Below are 27,910 nucleotides of genomic sequence, written 5' to 3'. Positions count from 1 at the left end.
GTGCCACAGTTTGCGCCGGATTTTTTTTTTCTTGTTTGTTTTTGTTTGCTCTGAACACCATTCAGTGCATTTGTGCAGGTTGCAGTTTGCTTTCTCGCCAGGTCACAGTGGATTGCTGGATTTGGAGTGACCTTTAACAGCCCAGCCCCCTCGGGCTGATTGATTGACAGGCGGGCGCTGTCCGCTCCTTCCCGGGTGCTGAAGCTCCAGAAGGCGAGCGGGCCGAGCCTGCTCCAGCCGCCCAGCTTCAAGCGAAGGCAAGGCGGGCTGCACAGCGGCATGGTGAAGCGCAAGAGCTCCGAGGATGCAGAGCGAGAGTGCGGCCGGGGCATCCCTCTGCCCATCCAAACCTTCCTGTGGAGGCAGACCAGGTGAGGACAGCCGCGGTTAGCGAGTAAATAAAGCCCGGGGTGGCCCGCTGGGGCCTGCCCATTCTCCACCAGCACCTCCAGGATTGAACCAACAGCGGAGGCCGGAGCGACCCCCAGGTTTGATGGATTAGGGGCTGATGGTTAATAGAGACATTTCACAGTACGTCTTTATCAATCTGATACCTGTCATCTGTGATAACGGGCTATAAGGTGACCGTTCGGGCCATCGGATCTGGGTTAGCACCTGGAAACACCTATGGTTTTTGAATATTATTATGAAACGCACCTACTCTTTCATCAGGAAGTGCATTCCGGTTCCTAACAGATCCTTGCATCAAATAAAAAACCCATCATGGGGCCTGATTATAACTCTATGTCAATGGTTTTTAAGTGAGTCAAAACCTTGCCTATTGATGAATCATTGAATAAACATTAACTGACATGAATTTCCTTGCTGACTAGATGTGGCAGGTTCAAACCCAGTACATATTGGGAATAATCGTGAGGCTTTCATAGACGAGCGTCTTCACTAGGATATTTGCAACGCTGTTGTCTGAGCCGTATTGGTCCGTCCACTTTCAGAGTTTGTTGGTTGGTTATCGATTCTGTAGATGAAAATCTCTCTGAAATCTCCGAGTCCGGGCAGAGAAACGAAATGAGGGAGAGAAGGAAAGAAAAGACAACACAAATTGGGGAAGGGCGAGGAACAGAGGGGATGGGAGAGAGATGTACAAACTGGAGAGAAGGTGAGAGACACTAAGTTATAGAAACAGCGGGAAAGAGCGCTGGTAAGGAGAGCATCACAACCTGAGGGAGAAAATGCACACGTTTGTGGGTGCAGGCAATGCGAATCAGTAACTGGGGAGGGACGGTGAGTAGAAGATATAAAAGGGGAGGAAGGGAAATGGGGGAGTAATACAAATGGACAGGGACAGAGAAGGATATACTGGGATGGGAGGAACACACGGGGTAAGGAAATCTGAGGGTGGGAGAAAGAAAGCGCAAAATACACTGGGATGAGGAACGACAAGGAGAAACAGACTGGGGAGAGATATATACAACGTGTCCTGAGAGAGAAAGTGGAACATATCAGGATAACGTGGGTAAGTGAATAATAAGGAAAGTCGGGGAGACTGAGGGAGAAATTCACATTGGAAGACGGAATGAGAGAGCAACACACAAAGAGGGAGGGAGAGAAGCTGGAGCAGTTGAGGCAGGTGGAGCAGGTAACAAACTGGGGTAAGAGAGAGTTAATGTAGGCATGGGATACGCAGTATTGATAGTCCAAATATTGTGATCTGCAAAAAAAGATGTTAATTGCTATTCGTGTAAAGAAAATCTGTTCATAATGCTTTACTAGACTCTAGATTGAACCCTTCCTCTCCTCCAACATCAGTTTGATTTCAGCTTTTTCTTAGAGTGGATCTGTTCAGTCTGAGAAAAGCTAACTCATAGGAAGACAGATCAATCAACCAGATTGAAGATTCCTCACAGACCAGAAGGCAAGAGGCTAAAATGTGAGAAATACAAATTATATTTAAATGGTTGCATATGATTGCAAGGTTGAGTAATAAGCATGGGATTAAGGGTGAAATTTAAATAGCAAAACACAACTTTATATTTGTAATTAATTAATTACTTCTTAAAGTGTAATGTTATATTTATTTACAAGTCTTACTACCTCATATACAAAATGAATTCTCAGAACCACATAGCATTTCCAACAGTAATAATAATTATGATATTGTTTAAAGATTCAGCTCCTCCTGAATGAAGAGTTTGTCACTGGTCTTCTGTGAGAGACAATGTAGATGTACAGGGTTATTGATTATAAGTTCAAGTCTTAACAATGATTTTGGTGTTGATTGCATCTATGATGACTGCAACAGTTCAACCTTTACAGGACCAGAGTACCTCTGATAGAAACTTGCAAATTTTTACATTTAATTGTGCATTAATGTACCATAGAAGTTGATCTTTGTTATATTCAGCAACAGTAGAGAATACTGCCAGTCTTCTGGTTATTACTGCAACTGAATCTGGGTTATTATCTTTTGAACAGAAAAGTATTTCAATGTGAAAACTGAATCTCAGCTCCCTGAAGATTGGTTCAGCAATTGTGCACAAAGGTTAAAGAGTTGAATTAGATTTGATTTTGGTTTAACCAGTAGTTATCAATTCCTTGGTATTACAAAATGTCATAAAATCTCACAAAAACTTTCAAAGTTATTTACAACAAACATGTTTTGGTTGAATCAAAGATTCTCATTGCTTTTCATTCTAGTTAATGCTGTAAAAGAATTACAGACCGAATTCTAACTTGAACATTATTTGTAAATCTTCTACATTTTTTCTTTGACTTGAGAATTTTGTTTGATTCGATTCTCTACAATGTGGAAACAGGCCGATTCGTCCAACAAGTCCACACCGACCCTCTGAAGAGTAACCCACCCAGAACCATTTCCCTTTGACTAATGCACCTAACACTATGGGCAATTTAGCACAACCAATTTACCTGGCCTACACATCTTTGGACTGTGGGAAGAAACCAGAGCACCCAGAGGAAACCCACGCACACACAGAGAGAATGTGCAAACTCCACAAAGACAGTCATCATGGCTGGGATTGAACTCTGGTCCCTGGTGCTGTGAGGCTGCAGTGTTAACCACTGTGCTACCATATCATCCTTTCTTTTTAGTGTAAGACAAAATTTTTAATATATCATCAAAGGCTAAGTGTTATTGTGGTTCTGTTAGCCGAGCTGGGAATTTGTGTTGCAGACGTTTCGTCCCCTCTCTAGGTGACATCCTAGTGCTTGGGAGCCTCCTGTGAAACACTTCTGTGATGTTTCCTCTGGTATTTATAGTGATTTGTATCTGCCGCTTCCAGTTGTCAGTCCCAGCAGTCCGCTGCAGTGGCCAGTATATTGGGTCCAGGTCGATGTGCTTATTGATTGAATCTGTGGATGAGTGCCATGCCTCTAGGAATTCCCTGGCTGAGAACAGCCAGGGAATTCCTAGAGGCATGGCACTCATCCACAGATTCAATCAATAAGCACATCGACCTGGACCGAACAGCCAGGGAATTCCTAGAGGCATGGCACTCATCCACAGATTCAATCAATAAGCACATCGACCTGGATCCAAGATACCAGCCACTGCAGCGGACAGCTGGAACTGACAACCGGAAGCATCAGGTACAAATCACTATAAATGCTGGAGGAAACATCACAGAAGCGCTTCACAGGAGACTCCCAAGCACTAGGATGTCACCTAGACAAGGGACAAAATGTCTGCAACACAAATTCCCAGCTCGGCGAACAGAACCACAACAACGAGCACCCGAGCTACAAATCTTCTCCCAAACTTTGGCTAAGTGTTATTTTACACAGATCACATTCAGAAAATCCAACGTATATCCAGGTGTTAAAAACTGGAGGTAAGAACATAGCAAAGTTATGGTTTGATGACTGCATTGCACCAGTTGCAGAATCAGAAAATGGCAAAGATAACAAATGTTTACAGAAATTAAAAGGATAAGATAGCTAGAAGTAATTATGTGAAGATGAACAATGTGCTAACAGTGGAAGAAAATAGGGGTTTCTGAAATATACAAGGTTAAATTTCCATATACAGACCTGAAGGCAAGTGACAAGCTGCTTGAAATTCCAAGAACAATAGGAACTCTTCAAAACAAAGTCAAGAAAATAAAATATCAGTATGTTGACCATTTGATTAGATCTCAAATGTGACAGAAATCTCTTCCAGAGGCAGCAGAAAAAGGGATCATGGTTGCGTGACAGATATCACACAGTGGTTACAGGCTAGCTTCAGTGAATAGCTGAGTTTGACACAATTTAGATGAGCATGAGATGCAATGACAACAGAGTTGGCAGGAGTAGCAGACGATATTAAGACATTCAGCTAAGGTAAATGCATTACAATTGGCAAACAATGAGCAAATTTTATGTGAGCAAACTCGGCACATATAAACTATATTTACATATTTACACATATTTACATGATCAACTAAGCACATATAAACTGCTGCAACATATCACTTTGGGCCTGAAGCATTGAAAAAAATGATAAAGAATTATTTTGAAGGATTTGTTTTCTGGAATTAATTTGCTGTGTTTCTGATATAGCATGCTTATATCACAAAAATATAACTAAAAATGATGCTATTTGCTCATTTGCATATTATGTTTCCAGCAATTTCTCCTTGTAATATTCTACTATCTTCACCATTTCAATTTACTTATATCCTTGATGTACAATAATTACAAACTATTAAGAAAATATTTCTGGAAACAGATGCACTAGTACAGCCATTGGCATTTGGACATTGTTGCACAAATTGTGTGAGCAATGTTATGAAAAAAGATGGAAAATAATTTATGTTTTGCTATTAGTTTATAAGTCTTGAAAGATGTATGTGGTCAACTTTTGCATTCACACCTAATGCTTAATGAATACAATGGGCCTGCTAGTTGTTTTAATCATAGTATTCACAGGTTATTTTACATAAAGTTTCTATAAATGGAGTAAAACATTTCCTAGTGACCATGACTCAGTTTGAGTGTGGGAAGCTTGGGTCAGAAGCAACAGTACTAAACTTAAGTAAGTGTAATTACAAAGGAATGAGAGTTGAATATGAAACGGATTTAGCAGAAAAGATGGCTTTGAACAATGGTAGTTCATGATGCACAACAAAGTGTATAGCAGTAAGAAAGAAAAAAAATCAAGAAAAGAGAAAAATTGATCGTAGTTAACCAAGGGAGTTACTGATAGAATCAAATTGAAAAGAAAAAATGTACAATGTGACCAAAGTGATAAACCAGATGATTGGGAAAAATATACATTTAAAAGCCAACAAAAGATGACCCAAAACCAATGAGGGTGAAAATAAACTGTCAGGGCAAACCAGCAAGCAATATAAAAACAGAAAGTAAGAACTTCTTCAAATATATAAAAAGAAGAACGAGGCCAAGTGAATATAGCAAATGAAACTGTGGAAGTAATAATGGGGAACCAGAAAATGGCCGGCAAATTGAATAAATACTTTGCATCAGTCTTCATGGTAGAAGGCAATAATAGCATTCTAAAAGTACTAAATAATCAGGGCAAAAGGAGATAGGTATGAAATAAATACAAAAAATATCACTACGAAAAAACATGCTAGAGAAACTAATGGTGCTAAAGTCTGGTAAGTCACATGAGTAGCATCATAGCATATTAAAGGACATGACTACAAGGGTGGTGGATGTATTGGCAGTAATCTTTCAAGAAATCTCAGATTTTAGAAATATCCCAGAAGTTTGGAAAAACTGTTGATATAATACATCTTGTTCAAAAAGGAAAAGAGACAAAATAAAAGATAACTATAGGCTTGTCATCTGGAAAGTGTTAGAGTATTATAACGGATCTAATAGCAAAGCATTTAGAAATACACAGCATAATCAAACAGAGTGAACTTGGCTTCATCAAGTGAAAACATGCCTGGCAAATTATTAGAATTCTTTTGCGGAACTGACCAGCTGAATACCCAAACCGGAACCAGTAGACATAATATACCTGATTTTCAGAAAGGTACATAAAGTGATTTAATAAACTGACAGCCATCCTATTAGGCTTGTATTTTAGCATAGGAGATTGGCTATCTGATACCAGACAGAGAATTTGGATAAAGGTGCTAGTTTCTGGTTCTGAACAAGGGTCATTGGACCTGAAACATGAACTGTGTCTTCTCTCCACAGATGCTACTAGACCTGGCATATTTCTCCAACAATTTCTGTTATTGTTTCTGATTTCCTGCATTGACAGTTTCTGTTTTGTCCTAGAAATTGTGAATAGCTTTGATCTCCCTATCTAAGGAAAAATACTGGTGTTGGAGACATCTAGGAGAAGGTTCACTGGGAATGGAAGCATTTTCTTGTGAAGAGGAGTTGAATATGTCAGGGCTGTAAACAACAGAGTTTAGAAGAATGAGAGACAACCTTATGGAAGCATAAAAAATTCTTAGGGGTCTTGACAGATTGGATGTGGAGAGATTGTTATCCCTTGTCAGACATTCGAGGACCAGAGGACATAATCTGAGTGCAAGATGTCAGCCATTTAAGAGAGATGAGGAAATCCCTCTCTCAGATGGCAGTGCTTGTATGGAATTCATTACAACGGAGGGCTGTCAAGACTTGGTCAGTAAAAATATTGAAGGCTGAGATATGCACATTTTTAAGCAGTAAGGGGATTGAGGGTTATGGGGGAAAAGTAGGAAAATGGAATTGAGGATTATCAGATCATTGAATAGCAGACTTGATGGGCTGAATAGCATACTTCTGCCAGAGAATGAGGACATTCCTGATGAAGGGCTTATGCCTGAAATGTCCATTCTCCTGCTCTTTGGATGCTGCCTGACCTGCTGTGCTTTTCCAGCACAACATTTTTCCACTCTTGCCTCCTTCTGCACCTATGTCTTATGGTCTAATGATAATGAAGCCATAGATTCTGAGATACTAAGTTATAAATTGAGATGCATTATTGGTAAACTGTAAGTAGATTGTTGGATAATCATGTTGTTAAAACCAGAACAGATTAGTATCTTCTGTTTCCTCTTGATAGTAAAAAGTCTTACTTATTGAGTGGGAATGACTTGTGTTGAAATTTATGAAGGAACAAGCAATTATGTTGCCAGTGTTTCTTGAAAACATGTTGGATATAATCCTGCCATGCTTACTCAGCATGTGATATTCCTACTGATGCTGAATCTGTTTCTGTTTATTTTGAACTGTTTGTAATATTTAGTTGCTAATTAAATTCAAGCTAAAATATTCTCCCAATCGACAAAAGTTCTTGCCCCAGTTGTTTGTTGGTTAGGTTGTGCTGGGGGGAGTTTGGGTTTAGTCAGGCATTTACAGCGACATAGAGATGTGCAGCATGAAAACAGAGCCTTCGGTCCGACTCATCCATGCCAATCAGATATTCCAACCTAATCTAGGACCCATTTGCCATCACTTGTCCCAAATCCCTTTAAACCCTTCCTATTCATATGCTCATCTAGATGCTTTTTAAATGCTGCAATTGTACCAACCTCCACCACTTACTCTGGCAGCTCATTCCATACATGCACCACCCTCTGCGTGAAAAAGTTGCCCCTTAGGTCCCTTTTAAATCTTCTCCTGTCACACTAAACCTATGCTGTCTAGTTCTTGACTCCTCTACTCCAGGGAAAATACCTTGTGTATTTATCCTATCCATGCTCCTCATGATTTTATAAACCTCTATAACGTTACCCCTCAACCTCAGACACTCCAGGGAAAACAGACCCAGCCTATTCAGCTGCTACCGATAGCTCAAATCTTCCAACCCTGGCAACATCCTTGTAAATGTTTTCTGAATATTTTCAAATTTCACAACATGCTTCCTAAAGGAGGGAGACCAGAATTGCGCACAGTATTCCAAAAGTGTTATTCCGCACTGTTCCTAACCAGTGTCCTGTACAGCTGCAACATGACCTTGCAACTCCTATACTCAGTGCACTGACCAATACAGGAAAGCATACCAAATGCCTTCTTCACTATCCTATCTACCTGCAACTCAACTTTCAAGGAGCTATGAACCTGCACTCCAAGGTCTCTTTGTTCAGCAACACCCCCCGGAATCTTACCAGTAAGTGTATAAGTACTCCTCTGATTTGCTTTCCCAAAATGCACCACCTCACATATATCTAAGTTAAACTCCATCTGCCACTCCTCAGCCCATTAGCCCATCTGATCAAGATCCCATTGTACTCTGAGTTACCTTCTTTGCTGTCCACTACACCTCCAATTCGTTGTCATCTGCCAACTTATAACTATGCCTCCTATGTTCACATCCAAATCATTGAAATAAATGTTTTGTCATTTTCTAGTTTTCCTAAAGAATCCAGAGCAATTGCTGGATGGTTCATTGTTATGCTTTCTTTGATGCCATTCTCAGGTTCATTATAGGAAGCAAGAATGATCAATTTGACAATAGTTAATTTCTCCCTTTCCTATATCTTTCTATCTACATTTCCTGATAGCAATCCATTATCAGAGGAACATACCTGTTTGAATTGAAGATACAAAGGCTGAAATGACTACAATTATAACAGCTAAAAGAAAACTGAATGTGTATATGATTGGGAGGGGTTTAAAGGAATATGGGTCAAATGCCTGTAAATGGGACTAGATTAATTTAGGTTATCTGGTTGGCGTGGATGTGTTGGTCTGTTTCCATGCTATAAAGCTCAATGACTCGATTAAACCATAGTGGTAAATTCTCAGACTTTGGAAGCCCATTTTTAAAAAATTCTAGTTTGGCCTCTTCTCCCTGCCAATTTAGTCTTTCACTGCATTAAAATAACCTTTAGTTGAGTCAAAAGTAAATTGAGAAGACATTGCCTTTGATTTAGATCTATTTAAAAATTAGACTATTACATGTTTGCATGAATCTAGGAAGGGGCAGTCAGTTAGTCAACAGTTGCCTGAGTGATGCCAACAGTGCAGAGTCACTGTGAAGGTCCCACCTTCTCAACCTTCCCCCTGCTTGAGGCAGGCTGACCCTCAGGTTAAACGATGACCAGTCATCACTATGGAATGAGATAACAACCCAATGGTCCTCTTGGATTTTGACAACATTGTTAGGTCTCAAAAGTACAAGACAAGAATCAGTCTGCCTCAGAATTCACCTGCCCCATTTTTGACCACGTGTTTATGACTTGCCTGTGCCATTTCCATTCGAGGTGGTCATAGCAACTAGGTGCGGGAGGGTGGGGGTGGCAGGGGTGGTGGTGGCATTTGTTAACTTTAAACTCCTCTCATTTGATTTCCCTGAGAGAAAACTTATCAAAATGTGAAATCTGCCTATTCATGTATCTATCTAGGTACATCTTAAGTGATGCTATCATGCCCACCTCTGCTGGCAACGCATTCTGGGCACTCACCACCATCTGCATGAAGAAATTTTCATGCATATCTCCCTTAAACTTACCCCTCTCACCTTGAATTCATGACCCCTAGAAATTGAGTCCCCTACTCTGGGGAAAAAAATCTCTTGATAGCCACCCTGTCTATACCTCTCATGATTTTGTAGACCTGAACCAGGTCCCCCCTCAACCTTCGTCTTTCTAATGAAAATAATCCGAATCTACTTAACCTCTCCTCACAGCTAGTGCTCATACCATGCAACATCCTGGTGAACCTCCTCTGCACCTTTTCCAAAGCATCCACATCCTTTTGGTAATGTGGCAAGCAGAACTGTATGCAGTATTCCAAATGCGACCGAACCAGAGTCCCACATAACAGTAACATGACCTGCCAGCTCTTGTACTCAATATCCTGCCCGATGAAGGAAAGCATGCTATGTGCCTTCTTGACTACTCTATCGACCTGTGTTGCCACATTCAGAGTACAATGAACCTGAACACTCAGATCTCTCTGTACATCAATTTTCCCCAGGGCTTTTTCATTTACTGTATAGTTCGCTCTTGAATTGGATCTTCCAAAATGCATCATTTTGCATTTGCCCGGATTGGACTCCATCTGCCAGTCCTCCGCCCAAATCTCCAATCTATCTGTATTCTGCTGCATTCTCTGACAGTCCCCTTCACTATCTGCTACTCCACCTTTAATAGGAAGTGGGGTGTGTCTGTACAGACAGGAAGGTAAAACCAGTTGCAGTATAACATTCTAAAGGGAATCTGCATTGAATAAAGTTGATGGAATTTAAAGCATGTTAAAATAGACTATTGGGTAGAAAAAGGCTTTTATAATGATGATTGTGTCTTTGAGGTCACAGAATCACAGAAGTGTTACAGAGCCGAAGGAGGGCATTTGACTCAGACTTCCTACGCTGGCTCGTTAAAGGAGTATCATTACTCAGTGACAATCTCCTGCTTTATCCCCTACCCTTGCACATGATTTTGACCTAAATATTCAATGCCCTCTTGAATGCCTCAGTTGAATCTGCCTCCATAACAGCTCCAGGCAGTACATTCCATCCCCTAACTACTTGCTGAGTGAAGGAAGTTTTTGTTCCTCACTGTGCTCTTGCTTCTTCTGCAAATCACTTTTAATCTCCACCCTCCTCTTCGTGAACCTTTTATAAGCAGGAACAGTTTCTCCCTCAGCACTGTATCCAGCCAACAAATGATTTTGAAAGCCACCATCAAATTTCCTTCTTCTCTCGAAATAAACTGTCCCAAGTTCTTCAATCTATCCTCACACCCCAAGTTCCTCATCACTGGAACCATTTTTGTAAGCTGCTTCTGCACTCCAATACATTTACATCCATCCTATAACGTGGCATCCGGAACTTTACACAAGCAGTAATCTGAAAAGTATCTTGTGCAAGTTCAGCATCATCATGGAATCATAGAGGCTCTACAGTGCAGAAGCAGACCAATTACGAAATCCAGTGTATTAATTTTAAGCCTGAGCTCAGACTGTTTAGCTGTTACTTGTCTCTTCAGCAGTTGCAAGATTTGTAACCTTGAATTCTCAGCGAATGGTTGTTGTTCCAGGTTGTACATTCAGTTGCATTTGTGTGTATGTGCATGTTATGAAAGAGGGAGAGAGTGAGACAGGCAGGCAGTGAGAATGTCTTCCGGTTCTTGCTTACAAATCAATTTTTCTTTGTCTCTGCTTCTGTTGCCCAGAAACAGCTATTTATATAGGTCGATTTATGTATTCCTGAGTCTGCCCATTGCTTTTCCAATCAGGTTAATGGGCAGATGGGCCTTTTGACTCCCAATCTGTGAAATTACTATACACTTGCAAATTAGACAGGATGCAAATTCATCGATCCTGACCTAGTTGCCTGGTTTCACTGACTTTGGCTGAAATGATAATTTCAGGGCAGATGGATTTTGGAAACTCACGGTGGGTTTAACAAAGCTTGTCTCAATCTTTGGCTCAGTGATCACGACAGGGTATTCCTGATGAAGGGTTTTTGTCTGAAACGTCGATTTTCCTGCTCCTCGGATGCTGCCTGAATTGCTGTGCTTTTCCAGCATGACTCTAATCTAGAATCAGTGATCACAGCCATTTTCGCTCTGAATTTGTCCTTTTTTTAAAAGTCACTTCAGTAAATGAAGGTCTCAATAAAATTACATGACCAAGTGGAATATGAGTACTCCATTTTTACTGTGATCATAAGTGGACAGCAAACAAATTTGGAGCTCTCAGCTTATTACCATGATTGTAACATGAGGTTTTTAAAGAAAATATCCATTTTGTGGGACGTGGGCGTCGCTGGCTGACTAGCATTTATTGCCTGTCCCTAGTTGCCCTTGAGAAGGTGATGGTGAGCTGCCTCTTTGAACTACTGCAGTCCACCTGCTGTGGGTTGACCCACAATGCTATGAGGAAGGGAATTCCAGGACTTTGACCCTGCAACAGTGAAGGAACAGTGATATATTTCCAAGTCAGGATAATGAGTGGCTTGGAGGAGAACTTGAAGGTGGTGGTGTTCCCATATATCTGCTGCTCTTGTTCTTTTAGATGGAAGTGGCTGTGGGTTTGGAAGGTGCTGTCTGAGGATCTTTGGCAAACTTCTGCAGTGCATCTTGTATATAGTACGCACTGCTACTACTGAACATCAGTGGTGGAGGGAGTGGATGCCTGTGGATGTAGTTCCAATCAAGCAGGCTGCTTTGTCCTAGATGGTGTTTAGCTTCTTGAGTGTCGTAGGGGTTGAACTCATCCAAGCAAGTAAGGAGTATTCCTTCACACTCTTGACTTGTGCCTTATGGATGGTCAACAGGCTTTGTGGAATTAGGAAGTGAGTTGCTTGCCACAGTTTTCCTAGTGTCTGACCTACTCTTGTAGCCACTGTGTTTATGTAGTGAATCCAAGTGAGCTGTTCATTCATTCATTGGTGGTCCCTCCCAGACAAAAATGACAATCATCCACTCTCATGGGGCTGATAACCCCTCAATACCCCTGACTGCTTCCTCATATTATTAGTTGACTCTACTCTTACCAGGCAAAATTACACTTTGTTGATCAGCAATTTACTGCTACATATAGTGCTGTCAACCTATGCTTTTTCAGGATAGAGCGACTTGCTTGTCTTCCTTTAATGGAAGCTGCCACAAATAAAATTAATGGAATTAAAAACTTGCTAAATCAAACACTGGGCAAAGAGAGAGAGAGGGTTTCAGTGTGATGAATTGGAGACCCCACTCTCTGAGGTGGGCAAAGGGAGACAAACGGGCTTTTGCATACGGTCAGGAGGCCACCCTCAGAAAGGAGTGTGAATGGATGGCTAGGGAGATGAACACCTGGTGTTTATGCCCGAGGACTCAGAAGCTGCCCCACAAGAGGTTTGATGGTCTCAGTGCTGTTTAAAAGCAGCAAATGCATCTCCAACTCACTGCAACATGACCACCTCGCTCTATTGAATGCACCACAACCTCAGCACTCACCTGGTACCCAGGACTTGTGCCTAAAATCCAGAAACTCCACCACAATCTCATAAGCCTTAAAAACCTGTTGCGCATGCTGCCTTCACATGCGCCTAGCTTTCAAGTTGTCCCCCGAACATCATCCAAACACAGTGCCACGCAATCACTAATATCCTGCCCTCTCCTGGAAGAATGCAGTGCAGGGATTAAACTACAACTGACAAAGTACAAGAATGCCTACACTCCTAAGCCTGAAAGAGGAGGTGGGGTGGTTGGCTTTCTATACCATGAGGCTGCTGCAATGTGTTCCATTGTATCTATTGTCATTGAGAAGATTGAAGATGATAGTTCTTCCTGCTTTATGCTCCTCAGCTCTTGGCTCACCCTCATCTACTGTCAGACATAAAAGGCAAATTCCAGACAGAGATGGGCATGGACCTTTGAGGTAAGTATAGAGTTGGGGTCAGCACATGGTGTGTCATGTAGACATGAAAGGAGTAAAGTATGCATTCAGTGCATCAAGCCTGTTCTGCTGTTCAATTGTATCACGGTTGAGCTGACTGTGGCCTTAACACCACGGTGTGGACTACAACCAAGTCAGGAGAAAAGGATGGCTTGTTTTCTACTTCATCTCTAGTTGAGATTGCAGGCGAGTTTTGTGACAGAAGACTGAGATGAAAACTCTGAGATAGGTTAGTATACAGGAGAAGTTTGCTAGTATGCTTAGTGACTCGCTGGATGCATTGCCTGCGCTATTACTATAAAGGAACACTCTGACAGAGTGCATTCCCCGAAGGTTGGTCTTTGTACAGTCACTGTTCCATTTCCCATACCTGTGCTGGATTTGATGGTACTGAAGCTGTAGATCAGATGTTCGCTATAACCTTTCAACATTTTCCTTCCCATTAAGAAGGATCTGTTTTCCCTCCCTGTCACTGCCTCCTCCCACCCAACTCTCTCCTTTTGCCAATTATTTTTGTTTTTGCTGTTTCTTTATTTTCTGTCCCTCTTAATTTTTCGTCCTTTGTTGAAATCTGGGTGTAATCAGATAAATAAGCATAGGAAATTGTCAGCTGATCTGTTTGCTCGTTTGACTCACCATCTGTGTTTCTGCAGAGAAGGCATGTCGCAAAGTAATTAATTTAAAAAAAGGAACAGCTGCTACCAGGCCTGTTCTTTTGTGACTCTGTAAGAGCACCGCTGTCTTTGAATAGTTGTAGAAGTAAGGAGTAATGTTTTCAGGTCTTTCTTTTCCTGTCCTTTTTTCTGATCTGTTGAATTTTTTTGTTTAAAGTATTAGAAAACCGCCTAGTAACTGTCCTTTATCCTGTTGCTGTGAGAGAACTAAATTACCATCTGCAGAAATGCAGTCATTTGCTTGTGGTTCTTTTGAGACTGTTCAGTAGGTGTGCTTTAATTAAGTCAGCTTCCTCATTAATCCGATCACTCACGCAAACCAGTGTTTTTGGTCATTTAATTAAAAAGAGTTTCTTCATAAACCAGCATATTTCAGAACAATAGAAATAAAGAAAACAAAGGGATGTTAAATTTTGGAATTTGTATTTAATGTCATACTGATAAAGGCACTTTTTCCTATTGAGTTGTTCATGTTTACTGTAATTTTGGAGCAGCTAAACAGGTGATAAGTGGAAATCGAATTTCGTATTAAGCTGTTAATGTGTTTAATCCTTAACGTGTTCTAAGCCATTTGCACTGCAGTTTAAACCGTACTTTTTTTGTTGTCTTGCAGTGCTTTTCTAAGACCAAAGCTGGGAAAACAGTATGAAGCTTCCTGTGTGGTAAGTTACCTTATTTTGATATTGAATGTTTACTTCAGTTGCTAAAGTAACTATATAGCATTTCTGTTCAGTTTAGAAATCTGACCTACAATGTGCTATTAATTGTCATTACCTCACGAGTGGCACCTGCTGCAATTCCTGTTGCGAACGTAACTTTTTTAAAAATTCCAGTTAATACCTGTAAGAACGACCACAACAAAATTTCATGTTTTAAGGTTTTGATGAAACCAACGGATTAAAAGCACAATTGACTAAATGCTGTTTTTGTAGGCAAGAAACTACAAAATAGAACTTGCACTTCACATCGTATTTTTCCACTGACCCTTCAGTAGTCATTGTTTTTTCCCAGAACCAGTCCAAAGTAATTCTTCGCTCCTTTGGGCTTACTTCTGTTGCTTTTCTTGCCCAGCTGAGTAATGTTTAGCCCCACCACTGTCTTCCAGGGTGATGAGTACACGTAATGATCTTCCCCCAAGTGCTTTCAGCCCCATTTCAAATTCTCATGAATTTGGTCTTAGCAGTTCAAACATGGGCTTCCAGCAGCTTTCCTGCATTGTGAATTGAAGGGATTTTTAGCCTTTAGCTGCTCTCTCATGGTGTCATATCCTGGCAGACTGCCTTCGTCCCTGAGTTTCAAGGGTATCTCCTTTCAACACCCATCCCTTCTCAATGCCAATCAATGTGAAAAATATGGACCCTTGAAATCTGATAGAAAATGCTGATTGGAAGTAAATGGATAGTTACAACCCAACTTTTTCAATACCTTCCTGGGACACTGAAGAATACCAATCTAACCACTGTAAGTACAAATTCTACTACCTTCGTTTCCAAGCATAAACACTTTCGTTCCAGCAAAACAACCTGGGCCTCCCTTTAATCATTAAAAGCCAAGTTACTGAGATCTGTTGTTAGTCAACTTTGAATAGATCATGTGATGCCTTTCACTTTTGGCCCACAGCACAACAGTCTTTTAATTCTTTTATTTTTAATGCATTCTTACCACTGAACTCATAAAGTATGATCTTCACCACCAGTTCACAGTATCTTCAATTATTACTGCTTAGAAGTTGCATTGCAGTAAACTTTGCAAACTTACATTTATAACATTCCCCCAGAACTGTAACCTTGTGTAAAATTTCAAAAAAGCAACAGTGCTTTCAAACTGTATCATCTAAAGTTCTATTGAAGAGACGTAGTATCCAAACTTGGACAAGAAGCATTGTTTCCTCATTGCGTCTGAGCCAAAATTATAGAATTGCCAACCGCCAGTATCTGTGCACACTAAAGGCCTTAGCCCATATCCATCAACACTCAAGCTGCAACATTTCAAGAATGGCCCTATCATCACCATTGTTAAGATAGTTAGTGATAGTCAATAAATGTTGCCTTGCAGAATCAGACTCATCCTGATTTGAACCAAAAATAAATCCTCCTGATGAAGTCATACTGGACTCGAAATGTTAACTATGTTTCCCTCTCCATGAATGCTGTTGAGTTTCTTCAGCAATTTCTTTGTGTTTGTTTCAGATTTCTAGCATCTGCAGCATTTTGCATTTATATATTTTTAAAAATCTTTATTGTTTATTTTTCTTTGCTATTAATGATTAGCATTTTCCCTAACATCAAGAAAGAGAATTATTCACCCTTTATTGAACGACTGAAATATGCCATATATTTTTGTTATTTTGATAGTAAAAAAAATCTATGATGCATGCTTCAAGAGATGAGAATTCAATTCTTAATTAAATCTTCTTCAATTAATTCTTAATTTGAATTGACCCAGGTTAGATTTATCAGATTTTTTGTTTTAGATGGAACTTGAACCTTCAGTGTGTGGCTAAAAGTGTAGCTATTGTCCTTCCTCTGGAGTGGCAATATTTGTGTGTTGGAAGATCACATAAATTGTGATGTGATTTTTTTTTGGAACACTTTTTTTATCCTGCTTGTAGCATTACATGTCTCGTTCTCAGGTTGGCAAGCTGTGACCCTGTGTGATACCTCAAAGATCAGCTCTTCAGCCCTAACCGTTGAAAAATTACATCAATGATTTGGAGTGAGGACCAAATGTAATATTTTCAAGTTTGCTGATGACATAAAACTAATTGGAATCATTAGATGTGAGGAAGGTGTTGAGGCTTCAGGCAATTGAAATAGGTTGTAATTAGGCCAGAAGACAGTAGATGTGGAAAATTGGGAAGTTATCTGTATTTGCAGGTAAAAACAGAAATTTGGATTTTCATAAATGATGAGAGACTGGGGAAGTATTCAGTAAGGGTGATGCAGGAAGGATGTTTCCTCTGGGTGGATTGTCTAGAACCAGCAGTCACCATCTCAGTGAAGTGCTAAGAGGATTTTTTTTCACTCTGAGGATGATGAATCTTTTAAAACCTCTACCACAGAGATCTGTGGAGGTGCAATCATTGAGTATATTTAAGGCAGAGATTGATAGGTTTCTAGATATTAAATATTTAAAGGTTTTATATGAATAGAGAGTGAAAATAATGTTGAGATAAGGTGATCAGCCACAATCTGGTTGAATGGCAGAAAAAAAATGCAAGGGGTGTAATGGCCTACTCTTACTCTCATTGCCTGTGTTGCTATGGTATTCCAGAACATTTCAACAAGCATCCATATAATTAGTGAACAATTGTGATAGAATATTTCTTCACAAAGCTCAACTAGCCAATGATCTACAACATATCCCAAGATGGTGGATACCCACCATTATTCATCTAATTGTCTATGTTAGTAGCATTTCAATACTTAATTTTCACAAAAATACCAATTCCTTAGTATTATTCTAGATTGGTATAAACATGTTCAAGCTGTTAGACAGCAGTTCTTTACTTTGTTTTGCATTTGTTTGGTCACTTGTTGATGTTTTTAATCACTATTCTTGGATGGATGTATCTTTATAGTGCATGATTTATTGATGTGCAATTGTAAACCAGCGCGCTCACAAGTTATTCATTCTATCGACTGCAAGCCAGTATTAATTTTTAATTATGTTTTATTGGTTTCTAGTCCTTTGAGCGTGTTTTGGTGGAGAGCAAGTTGCATGGTCTCTCGCCTGCTCTCTCTGAGGCCATCCAGAGCATAACACGTTGGGAACTGATACAGGCTGCTTTGCCACATGTACTCCACTGTACAGCTACACTACTGTCAAACCGGAATAAACTTGGTGAGCCCTTATGCATTCCTCTATGCCTACTTTTGTTTTTGGAAGGAGGATCGTGCTTGTATATTCCACATAAGGCTACATTTTGGATATTTGTTGCATAGAAAATCAGATTTTTTTTAAAAAGTGTGCATCGCAAAGTAGCTAGAACTGTAATTTTCTCAAGGACGGAAATAAAAGGTGCTGGTTAATATTGAATCTTTCTGTTAATAAATCCATGTAGACAATGGTGGCAAGGTGGCTCAGTGGTTAGCACTGCTGTCTTACAGCGCCAGAGACCTGGGTTTGATTCCAGCCACGGGCAACTATCTACATGGAATTTGCATGCTCTCCCCATGTTTACGTGTGGGTTTCCTCCAGATGCAGGTATGCAGGCTGGGTAAATTAGCCATGCTAAATTGCCCATAGTGTCCAGGGAGGTGCACGCTAGGTGGATTATCCATGGGAAATTCTGGGTTAAGGGGATTTGGTCGGGGGTGGGTCTGGGTGGGATGGTCTTTGAAAGATTGGTGTGGACTTGATGGGCCGAATGGTCTGCTTCAAAGCTGTAGGGATTCCATGACACTAAGTCCAAAAGTGGTAATTAGTAACAAATTATAAAAACATCTCAAGTTTGTGAAAACACAGGTATTCTGTAGCCAAACAGGAAGGTATGGTGGATAATGTTTTTTTCCGAAAATGTTGACGCGCTTTGTTGGGGATTAGTGACTGATAGTCAGGATGATGGAACAAATAAAATGTGATCCTAAACTAACTATCCCCAAGCTCATAATCTATAAGTTGTAATTGCTGACAAAATTATTTTCATTGTTGCTGTTGACTTCTTTTGAGGAGGTAGTATAAAATTTTAAATAATTTGAGAAAAATGATGCAGTTGAGTAAATGAGCTTTCAGGTCATCAGATGAGGAGTACCCAAGGCTAAGAAATTAAACATTTGTCACCACATAAGCCCATTTATATAATTCCTTATTCAACAGTTGGAATTTTCTGACCTGAAACTTGTTGGAATGATACACAGAGATCATGTTTCCATGTCTAAACTACAAAATCTGTCATTACGTCACATCCAGTCACCGCTAAGTAATGGCATTTTAGTTTTCAAATTTGTTCTTAACCGTTGAACGTACATTTTGAAATGGGGATTATATGGCCAGATTTCCATGTGGGAATGGGGAAGTTGGAATTGTGGTGTTTTCTGGTTGCTGAAGCGCAAAATGTGCTTCTAAATCTCATTCCCATCATTGTTTTGATTCACCAACATGGATAGAGAATGATTGGGTTTTGTGAGCCATGATACAAGTATGTGGTGAGTATAGGAATGGTGTGACTGTGAAGCCAGGCTGTTTAGGAGGCCTTCCTTTATTCTCAGGACCAGCAGTTGAGCTCCCAGCATCATTTTTATGTCCCCAAAACCTCAACCCCCACCATTCATCTCATGCCCTCCATGCTCCTCATGTATCCTGTACAGCCACCTATCCAAAACCCATAATGAAGGACCTCAATGTCTTTTAAAATTGACATTAAAGAAATAAGCTTCTAACAATCTCTGAGATCAGTTATTCAAACACATTTCATATTGGGAAAAAATACACACTTTTGGAAAGGCCATTTTAAAAATGTACATCTTCTGAAATGGTCGGTCTATTCTAAAGATAAAGACAAGCTGTCCTTTAATAAACTCATAAAACTGCCAGTCATTTGGTGAACACATGCCCCTGCTAAGTTAGTTTGTTGTTCAGTGTTTGCAACAGAACCATAATGGAACTAGCAGAAGGAACAAATTCTAAGAAATATGAAGAATGGAATCAATAAAACCAGAATACCTTTTTTCTCATTTCACTCAGCACTCATGCAGGAGTGGACAGCTACTTCCTTTTCTTCTGTGAAATATGCTGAGGAATATTTTTCTATTTAAAAGAACTCTGGGCATTTAAAATCTTGTAGGATTAGACTCGAGATCACAAACAGCGTTTCCTTCAGTATTGAATGTATAATAGCACTGGGATATGTATAAACATATATAGCTTAATTGGGAAATGTACTCCAGTACATCTTAACACTTAAGTAATTCTGGCCGATGAAATGATCAACTTTTTATTTTACAAAAGATCCTTAGGAAAATTCATTGTAATTAAAATAGCTCTATGCTGCAATGCTGTACAGAATGCAGCTGACTCCTCAGCAGGCTACCCATTGGTCATGAACTGTCCAACAAGATGGATTTTATTGTCCTTCCAGAATTGGCATGAAAACAGTAGTGGGGAGAGGGAGTTCCATTTTCCTATCAGCTTCACGATGGCAACCCTGATCTCAGAAGTGTGTATGGTGTGCTATGGACAAGGCCAGACTTCCTCAAAGCATTTCAAGAAAGTAGCCCGGACCCTAACTTTGCTAGTTGTTTTAAACAGGTGTAAAGTGGATATTCCAGGGGAGATGTAACTGGAGCAATCATTTAGTTTTAAGCAAAACAGAATTTATTTGCAAGATTACCGAATGAAACAAAAACAAAAGAGAACAGAATACTGAATAACTTAACCTATTTGAAAACCCAATAGATTAACCCAACTTGATGATGCTGTTCCAAATTCCTGCAACAATCCCCGTAAACACCCTTGGCAAAAAAGTTAATATCAAACACAGGGTCCTACAGGACAGCTATCAGGGAGAGGGAGGATCAGCATGGACCTGCTTCTTTGGGTCTAGCAGCCCTGAACAGCCAGACTGCTAAGACCAAACCAAACCAGATAAAAACTGAGCTGGGAGAACCAAAGCCTTTTGCCTGACACAGTATCTGTTAGCTGTAATCAGATTGGCCCTAAAACCCTTCAAAGTTAGACCTCTTGGAACCTCTGCCTTTATGACCACGCTGAAAAAACCCAAGGATTGCATAACCTTACTATAGGAGCAGCATCATCAGAGATGTCACAACTTGGAGCCTGTATTAAGGTTCAGGGAGCACAAAGGAGTCACAATCCCCTTATTATCAGGGATCCATAGAAGCAGGAGTTGAGGCTACTACATACAATCGAGGAAGTTCACCTGAGCATGGGGGAGGCAATAGCTAGCAATGGGAGTGTGACTGTCAGATTTTGGTTCTGAAGGTGATGAGAAGCAACACTGTCTACAAGAAGGATAGTGGCTGGAACATTTGAAAAATAAAGGAAAGGCATGGTTAGGAAAAATATAGAGACTGTAGCCTCTACATGAGCTCTGTCGTTAAAGGTGGAGCTGCTAGTGTTGAAGGATACTGTTAATCTCTAGGCAGGCCATTGCAGAGGTCTGTGCTATTGCTACTGAAGAGTTTACACTGACCTGTTCGAGAGGGTCAAAACTATTCTGGCCATTGATATGATCCTAGCTAATGTTACAATTGTACAAGTCAGATCCCAGGATGAAATATGATTTTAACATTTTTTTATTAACGTGATGGTCTTTCACTAAATTGTAAGCATACAAGAGTGCAGCTTTGGTTTTAACAATAAAACAAAAGCTTATTACACAAAAGAAGTAAACATAAAATAAAACAAGCCGAGCTATTTAAATATAAAAACAAAAAGGACTGAAAACACACGGCAAGACAAAATTCCATCTACTCCTCAACACGATCACATTTTAGCAGACACTACGTTTTCATCTTTGGTCAGGTCTTCTTGAAATTGAACCCAGAAGCCTTTGAACTCACCTTTTTTTTATCATTGACTCTAATAAATGGGCCACTCCAAGAATAAAGGAAAGTGAGATAGACAGTACTGTTCTATTTCACCAATGCAAGCTGCTACAATTGATGAGAAGCTGTGTGTTTCAGTGCAGACAGAACTTCAGCAGTACAATGGATCTAAGCTTTAGTAACAGGTTAGAACATACCATGCGCACTCAGTCCTCCTTCGTTCAGGAGCAGCATGCATCCTCTAGCTCCTCAATGTGTCCACTGAAAATTGAAATCCCAGAGGCATGTCTGAAGGGTTAGGGGCTACATTCCCTTTGCTGGAGTGAATCTTGTCATTGAGCCTTTTCGGATCCAATTTCTGCACAACACACCCTTTCTGCTGACTGTGATATCTATGTCCATCCAGACCTGGTTAGATAGGGAGGTCTCCTCATCATGTCAACATTTGGAATGAGAAACTCCTTCCTTTCCCTTTTGGTATTGAACATGACTTTGAAGTCTATGTTCAAAAATGAGGACTGCCTGCCCTGGGTTCTAAATCCTTGTCTCCTCGAAGACATTCTTCAACCTTATAAACTCAGGGTAATGCATTGAAATGGCAGTCAGAAAAATAACACCATGATCTGTTTAAATCTTGTACAGTCCTGCCCCTATTCCTACTCTATGACCACTAACTGGCCTTCAACTCATCTCCAGACCTTTGAAAGGGTGGATGCAGGGACCTCATGAAGTCATGACTATTCCCCTTGTGGCTCTGATTTACATTTCCTACACTGCCCCTTGTAGAAGGAATACCCCCCCTCCCCTAAATATAGCATTTGTTATTCGCTCCTGAGGCAGGTTACTCAAGTCAGGGTAATTCCTGTATTGGCACATCCTGATCAGATCGAAGTGTGCTAAATAGTATACCTTTTCACTTTGAAGGAATAGGTGTAGGATGACGTCAAGCCTGACTTCCCTGGACAGTGATCAGAGTTGGTCATTGGTCAAATGGTACAGCAGCTCTTGGTAAGGTCTGCCACAGTTTCCTATTATTTTGTTAAATATGTGATTGAAGAGACCTGAACCCTCTAAAGCACCTCCCCTCCTTAAGGCCCATTGGTGCCAACCCATCCAATCCACAATGACCGTATCTTTGATTAGATTAGATTAGATTACTTACAGTGTGGAAACAGGCCCTTCGGCCCAACAAGTCCACACCGCCCCGCCGAAGCGCAACCCACCCATACCCCTACATCTACCTCTTACCTAACACTATGGGTAATTTAGCATGGCCAATTCACCTGACCTGCACATCTTTGGAGTGTGGGAGGAAACCGGAGCACCCGGAGGAAACCCACGCAGACACGGGGAGAATGTGCAAACTCCACACAGAGAGTCGCCTGAGGCGGGAATTGAACCCGGGTCTCTGACGCTGTGAGGCAGCAGTGCTAACCACAGTACCACCGTGCCGCCCACCAACTCTACCATCCCATCCACATCATTCTACATGCCTATTCATGCTATCCACCCATTCTAATGAACCTTCATACCCTTGATACTAACTCATTCCATTTCCATGTTCATTCACTCAGTAAGCACTCTACATAGAACTGATTCCTTTAGTAACAATAATATGTGAAACTGTTTTTAAAAAATCAATTATTCATAATATGCATCATCACTATATGAAAATGCCAATTGACCAAGTTTTTGAAGTATCAATATCTAAGTATTGACATCTCTTTAGTTTATGTACTTAAACATTGAGCCAGTTACATAACAGACCACAGAAAACAAACCCTTGTAAAGCTATCAGTCAAACAATGCTTTCAATTCTGTGCATCTCTTTCAATAAAGTAGCATCTTTATGAATATCTCCGCTCTCAGACAGATAGTGAAATGTAATTTCAACAAATAAATCTGGAATTAAAAGCTAGTCTCAGTAATGGTGGCCATGACGACAGCAACAATCAAAGATCAGTAAACCTCATCGAGCTCATTAATGTCCTTTAGGGAAGAAAATCTCAATCCTTATCTGATCTGATTTATATCTGACTGTAGACCACAGCAAAATGGTTGACTCTTGGCTGCCCTGTAATGGCCCAAGGAAGCCACTCAGTTCAAGGGCAATTAGGGATGGACAACAAATTCTGGCCATGTCAGCTGCCCATAATGCATGAAGGAATATAAAAAAAGTATTGCATAGTCCAATAAATCATTGTAGAAATGCATATTCCCTAACATCTTTTTGTAAGATTTGAAATTGAAATCTTATTGGCACAGCCACCTAATCTGAAGACCTTCCTTACACTATCATTTTATAAAGATCATCCATAATGCCAAAAACCCCTATCAAATGTCCTCTTGACCACCAAACTTGGTGGTATAGTGGACAGTGAAGAAGGTTATCTAAGATTACAAAGAGATTTTGATCAACTGGGGTAATGGGCTGAGGAGTGGCAGATGGAGTTAAATTTGGATAAATGTGAGGTATTACATTCTGGTAAAACAAGCAAAAACAGGGTTTATACAATTAATGGTCAGGCCATGGCTTGTAGGACAGAGAAACCTAGGGAATTCTTTGAAATTGGCTTCTCAGGTAGACAGGGTTGTTAAGAATGCATTTAGCATGCTTGCCTTCATTGCTCAGACTTTTGAGTATTGGAGTTAGGATGTCATGTTACGGTCGTACTGGATGTTGATGAGGCCTCTTCTGGAGTACTGTGTGCAGTTCTAGTCATCCTGTTATAGGAAGGATATTATTAAATTGGAGAGGATTCAGAAAAGATTTATCAGGATATTACTGGGATTGGAGGTTTTGAGATATAAAAGTAGATTGGAAAGGCTGTTGGAGGTTGAGGAGTGACATTACTGAAGTTCATAAGATCATGAGGGGCACAGTTAAGGTGAATGACAAGGGTTCAGCTACTGACAGAGCATATCGCAGCACTGAAGAAAGAACTCGAGGACCTTAGGCTCATCCAAGAGAATGAAATCTTTCTGGACAGGACCTTGAGCGAGGTTATTACACCGATCATACCAGAAGAGAGCAGAAGAGTGAAGATGATGAGAAAGGCAGAGAGGAGACAGATGCAAGAGACCGTGGGGGAAGTACCTGTCAGGAACAAGTTGAGACAGATGACACTGCCAGTCTGTGAGGCGGCCAGGTCTGTCAATCAAAGGTTAGCGTGGAGGCAGAGCCAAGGAGTCAGACGTCACACAGAGCCGTGGTGATAGGGGACTCCATAGTGAGAGGAGCTGAACGGGGTGTCTGTGGCAACAGGCGGGATTTAAGGATGGTGTGTTGCCTTCCTGGTGCCAGGATTAAGGACATCGCAGACAGAGTGGAGGAAATCCTCAAGGGCAAAGATGAAGAGCCAGAGGTGGTGGTACATGTCGGCACAAATAATGTTGGGAAGAAGAGGAGGATCATACTACAGCGGGACTTCGGAGAACTAGGAAGAAGGCTGAAAAGCAGGACGTCCAGGGTGGTTATCTCCAGTTTGCTTCCAGTTCCTCGGGCTGGAGAGGCCAGGAACAGGGAGATAATGGACTTGAACGTGTGGCTGGGTAACTGGTGCAGGAAGCAAGGATTGAAATTCTTGGATCACTGGGGTATGTTTTGTGGTAAGCATAAATTATACAAAAGAGACGGTTTGCACCTTAATAGGTTGAGGACCAGCATTCTGGCAGGCAGGTTTGCTACTGCAACACAGCTACGTTTAAACTAAATAGCCGGGGGGAGTTTAAGAAGGAAGTTTAAGAAGGAAATTGAAGGGAAAGTTAGAACAAGGGAAGTGAAGAAAGACAACGGTATCAATGAAGCAAAAAACTCAAAAAGGGATCATGCCGTAAGGTTGAGTGAAATAGGGGTTGAGAGGAAGGGTGAGGGCAGTAACAAATTAAAAATACTATATATGAATGCACGAAGTATTAGAAATAAGATGGATAAGAGGCTCTTTTGGAAATTGGCAACTACGATATTGTGGGGATAACTGAGATGTGGCTTCAAGTGGACAGGGCCTGGGAAATGAATATTCAAGGCTATACGTGCTATCGTAAGGACAGACTGACGGGCAGAGGGGGTGGGGTGGCCCTGTTGGTAAAGGATGATATTCAGTCCCTTGCCCGCGGGGACCTAGAATCAGGGGATGTAGAGTCAGTATGGATAGAGCTGAGAATTTCTAAGGGTAAAAAGACCCTCTTGGGAGTTATCTAAAGGCCCCCAAACAGCAGCCTAGATGTAGGATGTAAGTTGAATAAGGAGCTGAAATTGACCTGTCGCAAAGATGTTACTACAGTTGTTATGGGGGATTTCAACATGCAGGTAGACTGGGAGAATCAGGATAGTATTGGACCTCAAGAAAGAGACTTTGTGGAGTGCCTCAGAGATGGATTCTTAGAACAGCTGGTGCTGGACCCAACCAGGGAGAAGGCAATTCTGGATCTGGTATTGTGCAACGAACCAGAATTGATCAGGGACCTCGAAGTGAAGGAGCCAATAGGAGGTAGTGACTATAATACAATAAGCTTCAATCTGCAATTTGAAAGGGAAAGGGTACAATCAGTAGTGACAATATTTCAGTTGAATAAAGGGAACTATGGAGCTCTGAGGGAGGACCTGGCCAAAGTTCAATGGTGCAATACCTTAGCAGGGATGACAGTGGAGGAACAATGGCAAATATTTCTGGGTATAATGCAGAAGATGCAGGATCAGTTCATTCCAAAAAGGACGAAAGATCCTATGAGGAGACAGGGGTGACTGTGGCTGATGAGGGAAGTTAAGAAACATATAAACTCAAGAGAAAAAGTATAACATAGCAAAGATGAGTGGGAAAACGGAGGACTGGGAAGCTTTTAAAGAACAACAGAGGATTACTAAGAAGGAAATACGCAGAGAAAAAATGAGGTACGAAGGTAAACTGGCCAAAAATATAAAGGAGGATAGTAAAAGCTTTTTTAGGTATGTGAAAGGGAAAAAAATGGTTAAGACTAAAATTGGGCCCTTGAAGACAGAAACAGGGGGATATATTACAGGGAACAAAGAAATGGCAGAAGAGTTGAATTGGTACTTCAGATCTGTGTTCACTGGAGAAGACACAAGCAATCTCCCAGAGGTAACAGTGGCTGAAGGACCTGAACTGAAGGGAATTTATATTTGCCAGGAATTGGTGTTTGAGAGACTGTTAGGTCTGAAGGCTGATAAGTCCCCGGGGCCTGATGGTCTACATCCCAGGGTACTGAAGGAGGTGGCTCTAGAAATCGTGGATGTGTTGGTGATTATTTTCCAGAGTTCAATAGATTTGGGATCAGTTCCTGTGGATTGGAGGGTGGCTAATGTTGTACCACTTTTTAAGAAAGGAGTGAGAGAGAAAGCAGGAAATTATAGACCAGTTAGTCTGACCTCAGTGGTGGGAAAGATGCTGGAGTCTATTATAAAGGATGAAATTATGACGCATCTAGATAGCAGTAACAGGATAGGTCAGAGTCAGCATGGATTTATGAAGGGGAAATCATGCTTGACTAATCTTCTGGAATTTTTTGAGGATGTAACTCTGAAGATGGCCAAGGGAGATCCAGTGGATATAGTGTACCTGGACTTTCAGAAAGCCTTTGATAAAGTCCCACATAGAAGGTTAGTGAGCAAAATTAGGGCGCATGGTATTGGGGGCAAAGTACTGACTTGGATTAAAAATTAGTTGGCTGACAGGAAACAAAGAGTAGTGATAAATGGCTCCCTTTCGGAATGGCAGTGGGGTACCGCAGGGATCCGTGCTGGGAACGCAGCTTTTTACAATATATATTAATGATATAGAAGATGGTATTAATAGCAACATTAGCAAATTTGCTGATTATACAAAGCTAGGTGGCAGGGTGAAATGTGAGGAGGATGTTAGGAGATTACAGGGTGACATGGACAGGTTAGGTGAGTGGACAGATGCATGGCAGATGCAGTTTAATGTGGATAAATGTATGGTTATCCACTTTGATGGTAAGAACAGGAAGGCAGATTACTACCTAAATGGAGTCAAGTTAGGTAAAGGGGCTGTTCAGAGAGATCTGGGTGTTCTTGTACACCAGTCAATGAAGGCAAGCATGCAGATACAGCAGGGTAGTGAAGACAGCTAATAGCAAGCTGGCCTTCATAACCAGAGGGATTGAGTATAGAAGCAGAGGTTTTTCTGCAGCTGTACAGGTGAGACTGCACCTGGAATATTGTGTGCAGTTCTGGTCTCCAAATTTGAGGAAAGACATTCTGGCTATTGAGGGAGTATAGCGTAGGTTCACGAGGTCAATTCCTGGAATGGTAGGACTATCTTGGCTTGTACACCCTTGAGTTTAGAAGACTGAGAGGGGATCTGATTGAGACGTATAAGATTATTAAAGGATTGGACACTCTGGAGGCAGGAAACATGTTTCCGTTGATGGGTGAGTCCTGAACCAGAGGACACAGCTTAAAAATAAGGGGTAGGCCATTTAGGACAG

General features: G+C 40.9%; 1 protein-coding gene across 5 annotated transcripts in view; it reads left to right on the top strand.

The window, feature by feature from the left end:
• Positions 1-27,910, top strand: part of unc80 (unc-80 homolog (C. elegans)) — a 277,657-nt gene continuing 249,747 nt past the window's right edge. For 3 of the 5 annotated variants that reach the window (XM_072578775.1, XM_072578771.1, XM_072578772.1), the window contains exons 1-3: positions 1-371; positions 14,548-14,596; positions 17,621-17,777. In XM_072578775.1, coding sequence (XP_072434876.1) covers positions 280-371; positions 14,548-14,596; positions 17,621-17,777 — 298 coding nt within the window. In that variant the 5' untranslated portion in view covers positions 1-279. The remainder of the gene's footprint in view (positions 372-14,547; positions 14,597-17,620; positions 17,778-27,910) is intronic. The other 2 variants (XM_072578770.1, XM_072578769.1) reach the window with 1 other exon arrangement.

This window comes from Chiloscyllium punctatum, chromosome 10 (assembly GCF_047496795.1).
Source record: "Chiloscyllium punctatum isolate Juve2018m chromosome 10, sChiPun1.3, whole genome shotgun sequence".
Lineage (NCBI taxonomy): Eukaryota > Metazoa > Chordata > Chondrichthyes > Orectolobiformes > Hemiscylliidae > Chiloscyllium > Chiloscyllium punctatum.
This window is presented reverse-complemented; position numbering and strand designations above follow the sequence as displayed.